Here is a 13,042-nt window from a genome sequence, read left to right on the forward strand (position 1 = left end):
TATGGTCTTTAAAATATAATGTAGAAACGTGATCTCCCCACCCCCCCGCCAAAAAAATAATAATAATAAAAAAAGTGGAAGCTATAGGGGAAGCTTCAGCAACAGTACTTTGGGTGCAGAGTGGCCAATGAGAACATTCCTGCTCATTTTTGTTCTATTTTTTCTGTTTAATTGTTTTACGTATATAGTAATAGGATTTTGTATTACATGTAATTGCTTGGTACTTGGCTTTAAGGTACCCATGAGCATCTTTGAATAGGCAAAGAAAAACACAAAATACACAAATATCAGGAGTTGGAAGTAGATAGTTTATTTACAACTGAAGTATACTGAATAGATTCTACCTCTGATTTTTTTTTAAATTAAGCCCTAATAATTAGAAATTAAAATCACAGCAAGAAGCAAGGGTGTCTGAGGCAATCCTCTGAACAACATCATGTCTTCGGTTTGGAGCAGAAACCATAGTAGAGAGTATATCCGCACCAAGCAAGGAGATGTGGAAGATCTAGCTCAAAGAGAAACCACAAACCACCTGATAATTCAGAAGCAAGAACAGAACTGCAGTGCCTTGTTGCAGAATTCACTACCATCTAAAGATACTCCTCCAAGAAGAACGAGTCAGTATAATGCTGAGCTTATGATCAGCTTCAGGAGAGAAAAAAGTGGCTAGGAACTAGTTCCAAGAGCATTACCTCCTCACCTTTGGGGTGCCAGGTTCAACAGGAACAGTACCCTGTTCAGACATTAGTAAAAGCTCCTGAAGCCCTTCTTCGGAGGTTCCAGTGATTGAAGCAAACCATATTCCAGGCCTCTGTTCTGACAGGTCACAATAAGTACACTAGAGGCACAGCATAAACTCTGGGGATTCAAGTACCACATGGTTTCTTGAGCCCATCATCACACAAGCTTCTTCTTTAGCTTCGTATCTTGTGTTGAATACTTCATTCATTTGCTCTTCCTTTTGTAACTGCAAATCAACACATTTTATTTCTATCAATACTAGTTCAGACTTGTTTATAAGAAAGGAACGAATAATAGAATGACTCAAGCAACACACTGCTATTATATTTCACAGCATCTTTTTTTTTTTCTTTCAAGCCCTCTCTATATGACAAATTACCAACACAGATGTATGGGAGAAGTACCTTTACTTGTAACACCTTCTAACGTATTTGTTTTAAATGAAGGGCCTGGCTGATCAGTGCTAAGGCAGTGGGAGGAACTGGCTCACTCCGATCAGGGTAGAAGTTGGGCAGGGTGGGCAGGGGCAAGACCTTGCTCGCACAAAGCTGAACAGAACATCTTTAGACTGCTTCACTTTTCCCACTCTAATACAAGTGTATTCTGGAGCAGAAGGCATCTTAGGATTCAACTTGTACTAAAGATTCTGGGCCAGCAAAACATCACAGGAGTACACACTTTGCCTGTGTCATATTATGAAAGATGGCATTGTGGGTTGGGAACAGCATGACAACAGAGGACAGTGTTATTTTGCAAGAATTGTCGTGCAACTTTGTGGTACCACACCCAATCAATGTTCAGTGAACAAATGGATATAGTAAGGTTGTAACAAAGAGCCTTGCCTACAGTCATCAGTTAGGAGACTGTAGTAAGCTTTAATTGAAACCAACAGGCACCAGCAGAGATTGTGATTTTTGTGTCAGACCAAGCTGTATGCCACTATAGTTATATAGCTTCCAGATCAAGTAAATTATTATTATTATTAATTATTATTACCTTCAATTTAAGATTGAATGGGAATTTTCTTTTAAACCTATTATTACTATAATCTTCCATCAAAATTTCAAACAAATATTTATAAGATTAAATAATAACCAAAAGCCTCACTGCTATCAAATTCTCAGATAGTAGAAAAGGTGATGTTTTCCTGCACTTTCAAAAGACTAGAATTATGTTGTTCAAAAAGAAATAGCAGTCTTCTAGGCTGACCTGTAGATTTACTGTAGTAAAGATGACACCCCATAGGAGTGTCTTGATGTTGACATGGGCATCAGATGATGAGATGGCAAAACCACATCAGATGCAGCATGGAGAGAGTTTGTTGTTGCTTCAGCAAGAACCTCTGCAAATCAAACAGGAGACTAAGTTGTGCTTTATAAAATGTACATTGGGGATTATTTTCTCAAGCAACCTGATCTTCAGACAAAAAATGAAGTGTGCATTGTGTGAATGTATTAGACTAGGGCAAATATTAGAAACAGTGGATAAATCAGCACTCAGGAAAACAAATACAGTATCAGAAACCAATATAAAAGTATTATTATTGCATTCCACCCTTCCTACTGAAACTATGTGTTGGAACTCCAATAAATTATCCCATTTAAGACTATCCTGATAGAAAGAGATCCCCTCCCAACTCAGCTCCTGTAAACATTTAATTGCTAATAGAAATATTTTTCTCACCTTCCTTTACACCAATAATTGATTCTGTGTCTGGCAACTGCAAGGATTCTACACCAAGGCTGGGAGGTGAGCTCATGGACACCAGATTCTTACTGTGCTCTTCAGATTCTTCCAACAAACTACTGCCCATCAACGATTCTGTTGCAAAAACAAAACACCAAGGTGAGGAACAACAGCATCAGTGTCCACTATCACACAGAGAGGGATTTCTGCTTCACAAATCTGAAGAATGTGGAGAATTGTTTTCTCACTCTTCCTTATCCAAGATTATTTCTTCATGACCTGTATTTTCAGGAAGAGAGTTTGACTTTGTAGAGTATATTTCGAGATGTGGGCACACACAGCTGAAAAGCACAACTTTACTCACACAGATCAATTTTATAACTGTTTTTCAAAGCTGGGAAATAGTTAAGGCTTTGTGGTCAAACACTCTTAGCCTCTCTGTTCCTACAGTCTCTTCATGTGATATATTTCACATCCTCAGAAACAGCCGCATTTCTGTCACCATCTCATGCTAACACTTCTATGGCAGAACAGGTTCTTTTTCTCAACTCGACCCTTCTCATCACTGTTTGAAAGATCCAGTCATACATTCCCATTCTACTCGGTTCCTACCTGTTTGTTCATGCTGTCTGTTGCTATCTGTTCCAACTCTGGAATGATGTTTCTTCATGTGTACATTCCTACTACCACTCTGAGAAAATGTCTTCCCACAGATCTGACACTGGTGGGGCTTTACTCCTGTAAACAATATACAATAATTGCTAGAGCAGAGAATGAAATATCCATTTTCTATGCTTAAGTAGTTTTCATTTCTCTTGAATTCAGACACCAAAGGCTTAGCTTTAGAAAGGGGCTATCAAGTTCACAGTCAAATTTTGTCAGGAAATTTGAGCGATTTAGAGTCTCAGGCCTGTATGTACAAGAAGCCTTTGACCTAGAGATTGTAAGATCTCACTTTGTCATGCCCATAATTGTATATACTAGGCAAGATGCAGTTTTTAGCCTACACCTTTGAAGTTATGAGGCTCAAGAAGAGAAAAGGGAAAGACAGCATAAAAAGCAAAGGGGGAAGGACATTAGTAATTGTTCAGCAAGACCTGGGTATCTCAAGGAATGAAGTCCCCTTACCTGAATGGACAACTAGGTGTTTCCGAAGGCTGGAGTATTCAGCAAAGGAGCGACCACAGCCCTGAGCCTCACACAAGAAGGGCTTTTCCCCTGCATTGAAGCATTTGCTTCAGTTAATTCAAAAAGTCACTTGAATTGCATATGCCCTCATATGCAAGGATCCACTTCTTTCTATTAAGTTGCAGTTTCTCAAATTCAGTCACACACCTTTCATTGTTTACATGAGTTCTTCATTGGCTATCAAATATTAGCGTGGAAGCTTTCTACTTGGAGAGTGAAAACACAATTCTCCAAGACTGGAAGTCTCAGAAATTTAATATAATAACCACCAACATGGTTTCCTATTATATAACCTTTTGATCACCTAAAGGAGGTGCGGGAAAACTTTGGCCTGGTTCACATGACCCACTAAGCCAAACCTTGACTTACTGACACCATACACAGAGGAGCTCATATCCACGTTGCTCCTCCCTGGTCCTCTTTGCTACTGTGTCAAGCCAGGTTTGGCTTAGCACGTCATCTGAATCAGCTTTCTCCTCCCTATCTCCTCCCTAGCTGTAACACAGCCGGCATTTGGCCCTCGTAAACAGCGTCCGGGTGGAAATCGCTGAAGTGTTCAGGAAAATCTGGACATACGGCAACCCATGTCGGAAGTGTAGATTTTGCCTAATTTCATTAAAAATACCTCAAAGCTCAACAACTTTGGCAACCCTAAATAAATACTTCGTAACAGGCATAAAGGCAGAGAGGCAGCAGCTGCCTAGTCAGTGCCATGCTCATAATCTGACTGATAGAAATGCAGAGAAACTTCTTTAACACTTGAATACTGGAACAAAAGAAGAATTTGAAAAAAGGGGAATGGTACACACCAGTATGAATCCGCAGGTGATTCTTCAGGTTCCCAGCTGTCGTGAACTGCTTCCCACAACCTAGCTCGGTGCAGATGAATGGTTTCTCACCGTTGTGCGTTCTCATGTGTACCTTCAGCCTCTGCAGGACATAGAAGCTTTTCCCGCAATCTTTTGCTGGACAAATGAAGGAACGGTCATTCCTGGAAAACAACATCACTTTCATGGCACTATTATACATGCTGCTGTAATCAAGTAGTCCTCTGCTGGTGCTCTGGCTTTCCTTAATGTGGTGCTGTATGCATTTTTGTTTTTGTTTCAGTTCAAAATGAAGAGGCTGAAAAGTGACATGGCCAGTTACTGGCTCCACTTGAAGTAACAGTTAAAGTAAAATGAAGAGGCTGCATTTTCCTTGCCTTACACTGTATAAATAATTTTAATAAACCAGATATTCTCATTTAAAAGTTTAGGTTACATATAACATACACACACAGAGCAGTTTTGTTTGGGCCAGTTGCAAATCACAAGCCACTCCCAGGCAGTTAAAACACACAAACAGTGTTTTAAAAACCACATTGAGTGTATTTGCAAAATAGAGGTGAGCTTTTTCTGTTTCAGATTTCTGTACTTTGGTTGACTCTATGAATTTGATCGTTCCATAGCAGGACCACTCATATAGCTGCATACAGTTTGCAGTGCTCAGCAAAGTCATAGCTATAGCAACTCTATGCACCTGTGAGTCTTTAAGTGGTATTTGAAGTGGGCCGGCCACACAAATGTCCTGTCACAGCCCTCAACTGTACATTTCAACTTTTTCTCCACCCGAGGCAAGTGAGGGATAGGGCTGGATTCTTTCGGTTGAGGGTCTCCTGAGCAAACATGAACATTTTCACCTGGAAGGGGTAAAAAAGAAAAAAAGAATACAATGGTAAAATGACAGTGATACATAGGAGGGGGGGAACCCACCTAAATACATTTAAAAAGAGAAACATTTCTGCTCATTTTGTTTAGTCAGCCCCCTGAAGTAGATGCTCTTGTTCATACTTCAATTCTGTACTCTCTCAAATTTTCAGGAGGTTCTGCAAAATTTACCATTTCTAAAGGCAGGAGCAGTGGGGGTAGTGAAACACTAACATAGAAAGCTGCTTTATAACCAGTCACCACTGGTCCATCTGGCTTAGCACTGACCACTCTGACTAGCAAGTTTCCCAGGGTTTCAGACTGGAAGCGTTCCCAGTCCTACCTGGAGAGATTGAGCCTTCTTCATCCAAAGCAAGTGCTCTGCCAACTGAGCTATAATCCTTTCCCAAAGGTAGGCGGAGGGTAGAGAAGGCACGTTAAAATAATAAAGTACTACCTTCCACATTTTTGCATACCTGTTCACATTCACTCTTTCCCTGACTTGCTGTTGCTGCTTGGTCGCCTTCTTAAAAACAAAACACAAAACTTGAAAGGGCTTATTCACTACCTGATCCCAGCCAACTCACAAATCTCATAGTAAAACTGGCACCACATGGCCAGCTGTAGTTGTGTGACAACAGCGAGGGCAAACAATGCCGTTCAATGTTCTCACACTTATGGGGGGAAAGAGACAACTGAGAGGACGCATACCATGTTATGCTGGCAGTTTCACTATCTTACTATTATTATGCAGCATATTTTTCTCCTGACCGAGCTCCCATTGCACATAGTTAGGCATGCCTAATGGACAGAACAGGCATGGAGATGTGCATCCCATTATAAGCAGTGCCGTACAAACAGATGAAGTTGTGACGGAATGCAAATCATTTCTATTTGAATGTGTTACTTCCAATGGAATGTGCGTCCCAATCTCATCGGCAAGAAATTGATGACACACAATTGCATTGAGGAAGGGAACATCAAGTTGGTTACCTAAGCAATGGAGCTGCGTTTGCCAAGCATCAGCAACTCCCAGGTATACCTGGCATTCAGCAGATTGAATGGCCCAGCAGTTATGCAGCAACAACTGGTGAAAACAGCTCAGAGCCAGGAGCTACTAAACCCCAGAACTCCATTTACCCTCACAGCCATGCACAGGCATGGCCAGGTGCTGTTGTGACTGCACAACAGCACCCTTATCAACTAGTTCATAACTTATGGAGACCATTGCCTCTGCTGGTGGGAGATCAGAGCAGCCTCTGGTCCTGCTCCAAAGACAAATGGAAATTATATGATAGGAAATAGGAAGTATGGCACACCATTGGTCAATCTACAACACTATTGTCTATGCTGAGCAGCAGCTCCTCTCCAGAATTTCAGAGGTGGTCTCTCCCAGCCCACCCTGGAAATGCTGGGGGATGAATCTGAGTTAATTTTAATATAATTATAAGCATCACATTTCTATTTTTGTTGTTGTTCAATATTTTCCCGATTATTCATTATTCACTATGACTCCTCACTGTATTTTTGATTGTCCTGGCCCTGAATACCACCGTTTGGTATCCAAGCCCCAAACCAAAGTCCTGTTTGAATGCATTTTGGCTGATGAAACTGCTGATGAAAGTAATGATTTCATCAGTGTGTGGTGCTTTAGACCCATAACTAAGTAGCAGTTGCCAGGACATTACCATGTTTGCTTTTACGTAGCTGCGTCTTATTTCAGATATCGTGACATAGTGGTATATTGCGATGTTTAGCTGGTGATATACCATGATATTGAAAACCAGATATTGCCCAGTCCTATTAGGGACATTGAAAGTTTTTTACCTTAAAAGGCAAGAAGTAAATGACTTGAAGTTTTCAACAACATATGAGAGCTTTATAAGATTTCCTAAACTCATTTTATGGGTGAAAGTAACATTATACCTTGAAAATGGAAAATACCCCCAACAGAAATAAAAGCCTTCTTACCATTATTGCTTGCTTTGGCATTCTTTGCGAGCTGTGCTCGAGTGGCAGCAATCAAACTGTCATGAGCCAGTTCCTGCACTCGCAAAAACCATGGGGTACTGCTGTCGGTGCTATCATTCGAGAAGAAATCATTCCCAGAATCTTCTGCTTCATCTTGGACAAACACCAAGTGCTCTGAGGGAGAACCTAGGCCTAGAAGGGAGGCAATTTCCATGAGACGATAAGAAGGGGAGTAAACTCTCTTGCTTCCCACAATATCACAATGAACCTCTACAGCAGGGATGGCTAACCTGTAGCCCTCAATATGTCATTGCACAGCAAGTCCCTTCTGCCCCAGTCAACATGGCCAATGGCCAGGGCAGATGAGAGTTTTAGTTCAACATCATCAGGAGGTGCCACAGGTTAGCTTCCCTGCTCTCCAGCCACTTTACTGGAAGGAGGTGATGACTCCTGTTAAATGCAGCATTGCCCAAATCTCTTTCTGTGCTTTGACGTGCTCAAAGGAGTTACCTGTTCGTGTTAAATTGAGAAGGATAAAAGAAGTGCTATCAGTGGGTTGGAGGTCTTGCAATAAGCTAGAAGTATCAGGGCTTGGCAGAAGCTCAGGTGGTTTCTGTACTGTTTGTGCCCTTGTCTCCTCACCATCAGGGCCAACGTTCACCTGGAGGCTTCGCAAAACAGCAGAAGAGGAGACATCCTTTGAGGAGCTAGTATGACCTGGAGAGTCATCTAATGAAGAAATTTTAGAAAGCATTTGTGAGATTATGAATTTCATTCAAGACAAGCACGCTTTCAGCACAAACATGATAGAAAACCATTATAAAACCAGTAACCTTAGCAGTACATTTAATGTTATGTTTTTTTAAAGTTTTTATTTATACTTTTCAAGTTTATACATTTCATTAGTTGTACAATCAATTTAACATTTCAAAGTTTGACTTGCTTCCCCCTCTTTCTGCAGTTCCTTAAATGTATTTTCTAATATCTTCTGCATATCCAAATTCATTTAATTTGCTCATTTAATTATCTACTTTAAATATATACTCTTATGAAACTGCAGGTTATTACAATAACCCTATTAATGTTTTTATCTGTTTGCAAATTATCTGTAAATATTCAATAAACCATTTCCATTCTTTTATAAAAAGTTTGTTATCTTGATTTCTTATTCTTCCGGTAAATTTCGCCATTTCTGCATATTCCATAAGTAAGAGAGTGGATTCTGACAAAGCTGCTAGCAATGCTCTAATTAACATTAAACAACTTATTGAACGTTTAATATTAATTAGAGCATTGTTAGCAGCTTTGCCAGAATCCACTCTATTACAATTTTATCTCACCATTCCTTGAAAAAGAATTGAATTTTAATTACTGTACATTACAGGAGTATCCCACATCTAAACACAGCATGCACTTCTATGCACACTTACCTGGAAGCAAGCCAAACTGAACTCAGTGGGACTGACTTCCAGGTAGACATGCATAGAACTGTGTTGTTAATATCTCAAAAATGGAAACAGCATTTTTAGCATAATCAGGCTTCAGGTTTTACCTGGCAACATCAGTCTGTTGCATTCTTGGGGTTCAGTAACAGGAAGGAGAGACAAACAGGTTATATCTTTAGGTTCTGATTCCACAAGCTCCTGTCCTAGTGGAATAGACGTGTTCTGAACAAATTGAACCAGCAGCTGGGGGGAAAGCAAAGATATTAAAGCAGCAGCAAATGCTTAGAACTGAAGCTGAATGCTTTCTGTCAATTCTCCCCGGTTCCCATTCTACAACTACAGCTGCAAAAGGCAGTAACACAGAGAGATGGTTCATAAACTACACTGTAGTGAATATACTAAAAGTAAATAGTCTGTCATTCGGAGCTCAACCAAGAAACAATAATAAATCACCAATGTGAAATAATTACTCACTACTTACTCTGAACTCTTATTTCCCTGTGCAAATGTTAATTCTTATGGTAACAAGCATAAACGTTACATGACCTGTTCTTTGACTAAATTCACAACTACCGCTGCTTTTGCACAGTAGTTAGTTCATTGGTTTGTATATTCCACAATAATGGCAGCACAGCTCTTCAGAGTTTTAGACTGGGGCCTCTCCCAACCCTACCTGGACATGCTGGGGCTAAGCCTGGCACTTTCTGCATGCAAAGCAGAAAATCTACCACTGAGCTATGGCCCTTCCCCAGTTTGATTTTGAGCTGAAAAGAAGGAACAGGCAACATACTGGTAATCTACATGAACCACCCCAAAACACTTTTGCACTAGTCACAGAGTGCAGGCTATATTACACGTGCTGTTAAATATACAACTTAACGTCACATGTATTTTTTATACACAATATGTAGTATATTTTGTCACATGTATTTTTTATACACTATATGTAGTATATTTTGTGGAGAATCAAAACCATAATAAGCAGCCTTCTTTTCTCTTGCAAATCTGATTCCAATGGAAACAACTCTCCGAAGCTGATAATGGCAGCTTTCTTCTATACTAAATTTCATGAATGGCAGCTTCTTTCCCATGCCAAATAGCAGTTGGGGAAGGGGGGTCAGGACAGTGGAGAAGCAGTAAAGGATTAGTACACCCCTTCCTTTCATTCTAACTAGCCCCCCTGGCAGCTTTTTACCATGAAGGCCATAAGTATAACTGCTCTGAGCTGGAAGTCTTTATGTCAAGCAATTGGGTCTTATTGGTACCTCAGAGTTTTTGCATTAAGAGCCATGTGGACTGTTAACCATTTTTTAACTGTGAGCTCTGTGCATTGCAATGCTACATGGGCTTACTCAGAAGTAAGTCACATTGTGAGGCTCACTCCCATGTAAGTTAGCACAGAATTCCTGCTTAAGTGTCACTTGTGATTATAGGTTTTCAAGTGAGACCTTGTGGGTGCAAATCAGATGAGTGATTTTTGGAGCCGTTAATCAAGGAAAAAAAGATTGCACTGCTTCTATGCATGATAACCATATACCAACTACACAAATCACTAGGAAACTTATCATTTGCCATAATAATTCCAGAATACAGCCATTGAGCCACAAAACAAATCTAGCAGTTGCTGACCTCTGGTTTAGACTCTAACTCATCCGATAACATTGATTCAAGTTTCCGATTCCCAAAGTCGATCTGGATAAGGCACAAAGCTTAAGAGTTCAAAGTGAACAACGTTCTGTGTTTATAAATATATTCCAGCCTCACAGCTTTGTGAGGATCTTCTTAGGAGAAGCCGTAGTAGAGAGCTATTCAGTTTAACCTGAAAAAGAACCAAATATTAAAAATATGACCAACATATTGCCAGTCATGCTGCCGTATTTTAAAACATAATTCTTTCTCACACACAAAACAGCAGTAACATAACGTTGATTCTCTTTGCTTTCTACCTCCACTCCATGCCTGTTAAACTGCAACTGTTAAATTCCACTGCCAGGGGCCCAGACTTTGCCAGAGATCAGCCTCAAGAAACATTTACAGTTCTATGGTTCATTACAGGGATATAGTAACAACAATGAAAAGCTTTTATTTGACCATTACAGAATATCATTAATTCCCTCCTACATAACTGCAGCAAGCTTATTTGGAGGTCAGGACCAAAAAAAATTAATACATAAATACCAGCTCTTAAGCAGCTGTCCATTCTCTCCTGCTTTCACATATGCCTAGAACTTGCTTCTTTCTCTCTTCCTTCAAACCCATTCCAGATACTTTCAAGGCCAGCTCCAAGCTTCAGCAAGTCCTCACCACAGCAGCATAGTGAAACCAAAAGGCTCCCCTGGCCTTCATGACAGGGCCATTGGTGTTACAACCACCATATACTGGTACCTCCCATTTTACCTGGCTGTACTACAATGATTATAACCCCCCATGAGCTTACTCAGAGGAAGTGCAATTCCTATAGGGAGTGGCCATAATCCTTCATGCTACAGAGCACCCAACAGGGTATCACTACATTATACGCTGCACAGCATTTACACACACAGCAGTATGTTAAAAAATGGGAGCTACTACATCCATTAGAAAGAGCAACAGGGATGCCTGGGTAAGGCCACAAGTTAGAAGCTGAATAGCAACATGGGGGTGGGAATCCAACTAGTGGTAACACTACTAGAGAAGGGCTATTGAACAATGTCCAGTGTAGGAGGGAAAACACACTCAAAGACAGTAGGAGTTTTGCCAGTCCGCCCCATTGACTGCATGGGCCCTGGCAGCCGCCTGTTTCTGGCAGGTGCTGATGTCAGGGCTGGATGTGTTCAAGACCTCTTAATCCTTATTCCCAAGCAGTATGTCTTTAAAGGTAAAGGGACCCCTGACCATTAGGTCCAGTCATGGCGGACTCTGTGGCTGCGGTGCTCATCTCGCTTTATTGGCTGAGGAAGCTGGCGTACAGCTTCCGGGTCATGTGGCCAGCATGACTAAGCCGCTTCTGGCGAACCAGAGCAGCACACGGAAACGCCGTTTACCTTCCCGCCGGAGCGGTACTTATTTATCTACTTGCACTTTGACGTGCTTTCGAACTGCTAGGTTGACAGGGACCGAGCAACGGACCGTTGCGGGGATTCAAACCGCAACCTTCTGATCAGCAAGTCCTAGGCTCTGTGTCTGTCTTAAAACCAATTTGCTCACACTTCTCCTTGGTTTTCACTGCCTCTTCCATCTCTCCCTCGTCATCCTCCTCTGCTGCCTATCCTCGATTACCGCCCAGGGCTGCTTATTGGAGGGGCATAAATTCGACAAACAACGAAAATAATAAAGATCCCGGCTATATTATCATGCAAAGCTCTTCAGGGCAGGAGCCTGACTTTTTGTTGTTGACATAACCCTATGAAACCCCACGTGCGCTGATGGAAAGCGGGGAGTGGGAACCATCGCTATACCAATAATCCTAAACTTTTCCTTACTTTGAACATTAAGGACCGCGGAGCCTTCCAACCACCCAAGGAGGCGGCGGTTCGTCAAGACCCGGGAGGGTCGGGGGACGGTAAGGAGGTTCATCCAACAACACGACCCCTCGTGAAACACCGAAGAACTTTCCGGGGCCTAAGCAACAAGCAGGTCACCTTCTGGACGGAGTCACCCGGAGTCTCCCGCCAGCCCCTGGGTCCGGGCGGGCGCTGAGAGGGGAAGAAGCAAAGACCCGTGCCATATCGGCGACAAGGCCGAGGCGGACCCAGGCCGCTCCCCCGGCACCGAGGGCGGAGAGGGAAGGGCTTCTCTCACAGACCGGGATGGACCCAAGAACTGAGGGAAAGGGGAGCAGGTAGGCGGCGGGAGCCACACAGTGGCGAGTCCCACCGGAGTGAGGGAAGGGAGCGCGCGGGCGGAGGGCGCGTAAACGACGTATTCTCGCGCCCCCTCCTCTCCCCCCTCCAGCTCCTTCCTTCCCCGAGACGAGCGTTTCTTACCGGCATCTCAGAATCGTCCGGATATGACGCGCACAGCCATCGAAAATGCCTTGCTCCCATCTAGAACAGACCATAGAGAGAGGAAGAGAGAGAGAGACGAGCCCGTCGCACCTTTGCTGCTCGGCCGGCCCTTAACAAAAAAAACACAACAACCCACGACTGCGTAGAGGTAGAAGATTCGCCTCGGAATGCGTTCCTCACTTCCGGTTTCCGTTGGAATACCGCCATATACGGAGCTGGTGCGGAATAGAGAACTGGAGTCCGTCCATTGCACCTTAAAAAGCAGGGCGGGGTTTTTGTGTGTGTGTGTCATGTGTGAGTTTTTGTTGTTGTTGTTGTTGCAGCGGACTAACGCAAC

The 13,042-nt window shown here is 42.3% G+C and overlaps 1 protein-coding gene across 6 annotated transcripts; it reads right to left on the reverse strand.

Annotated features, from left to right (window-relative positions):
• Window positions 1-287: 287 nt before the first annotated feature.
• On the reverse strand, window positions 288-12,969 carry ZNF410 (zinc finger protein 410). 6 transcript variants are annotated; one of them, XM_083509137.1, is made up of 13 exons: window positions 12,685-12,969; window positions 11,906-11,986; window positions 10,349-10,538; window positions 8,827-8,962; window positions 7,785-8,003; window positions 7,275-7,466; window positions 5,137-5,296; window positions 4,425-4,606; window positions 3,556-3,645; window positions 3,040-3,165; window positions 2,425-2,562; window positions 1,951-2,083; window positions 288-967 (listed from the first exon to the last, which is right to left on the reverse strand). In XM_083509137.1, exons 3-12 carry the CDS (start codon window positions 10,379-10,381, stop codon window positions 1,959-1,961), a joined length of 1,401 nt encoding a protein of 466 aa, XP_083365263.1. In that variant the 5' UTR covers window positions 10,382-10,538; window positions 11,906-11,986; window positions 12,685-12,969; the 3' UTR covers window positions 288-967; window positions 1,951-1,958. The 6 variants fall into 6 exon arrangements, with proteins under 6 accessions (XP_083365263.1, XP_083365265.1, XP_083365264.1 ...); XM_083509139.1 differs by having other exon boundaries at window positions 11,852-11,986; XM_083509138.1 differs by having other exon boundaries at window positions 11,906-11,989.
• Between the last annotated feature and the right edge of the window lie 73 nt (window positions 12,970-13,042).

Source organism: Podarcis liolepis, assembly GCF_965112155.1.
Source record: "Podarcis liolepis genome assembly, chromosome: 1".
NCBI classification, from domain to species: domain Eukaryota; kingdom Metazoa; phylum Chordata; class Lepidosauria; order Squamata; family Lacertidae; genus Podarcis; species Podarcis liolepis.

Bases quoted from the DNA above. Each gene is read 5' to 3' on its own strand.
- ZNF410 (XM_083509135.1), bottom strand. From the start codon at position 10,381: ATGTTATCGGATGAGTTAGAGTCTAAACCAGAG. The intron at 8,963-10,348 runs GTCAGCAACTGC...CTTTCCCCCCAG, and splicing joins AGTTAGAGTCTAAACCAGAG to CTGCTGGTTCAATTTGTTCA. The intron at 3,166-3,555 runs GTAAGGGGACTT...TATTGTTTACAG, and splicing joins ACACCTAGTTGTCCATTCAG to GAGTAAAGCCCCACCAGTGT.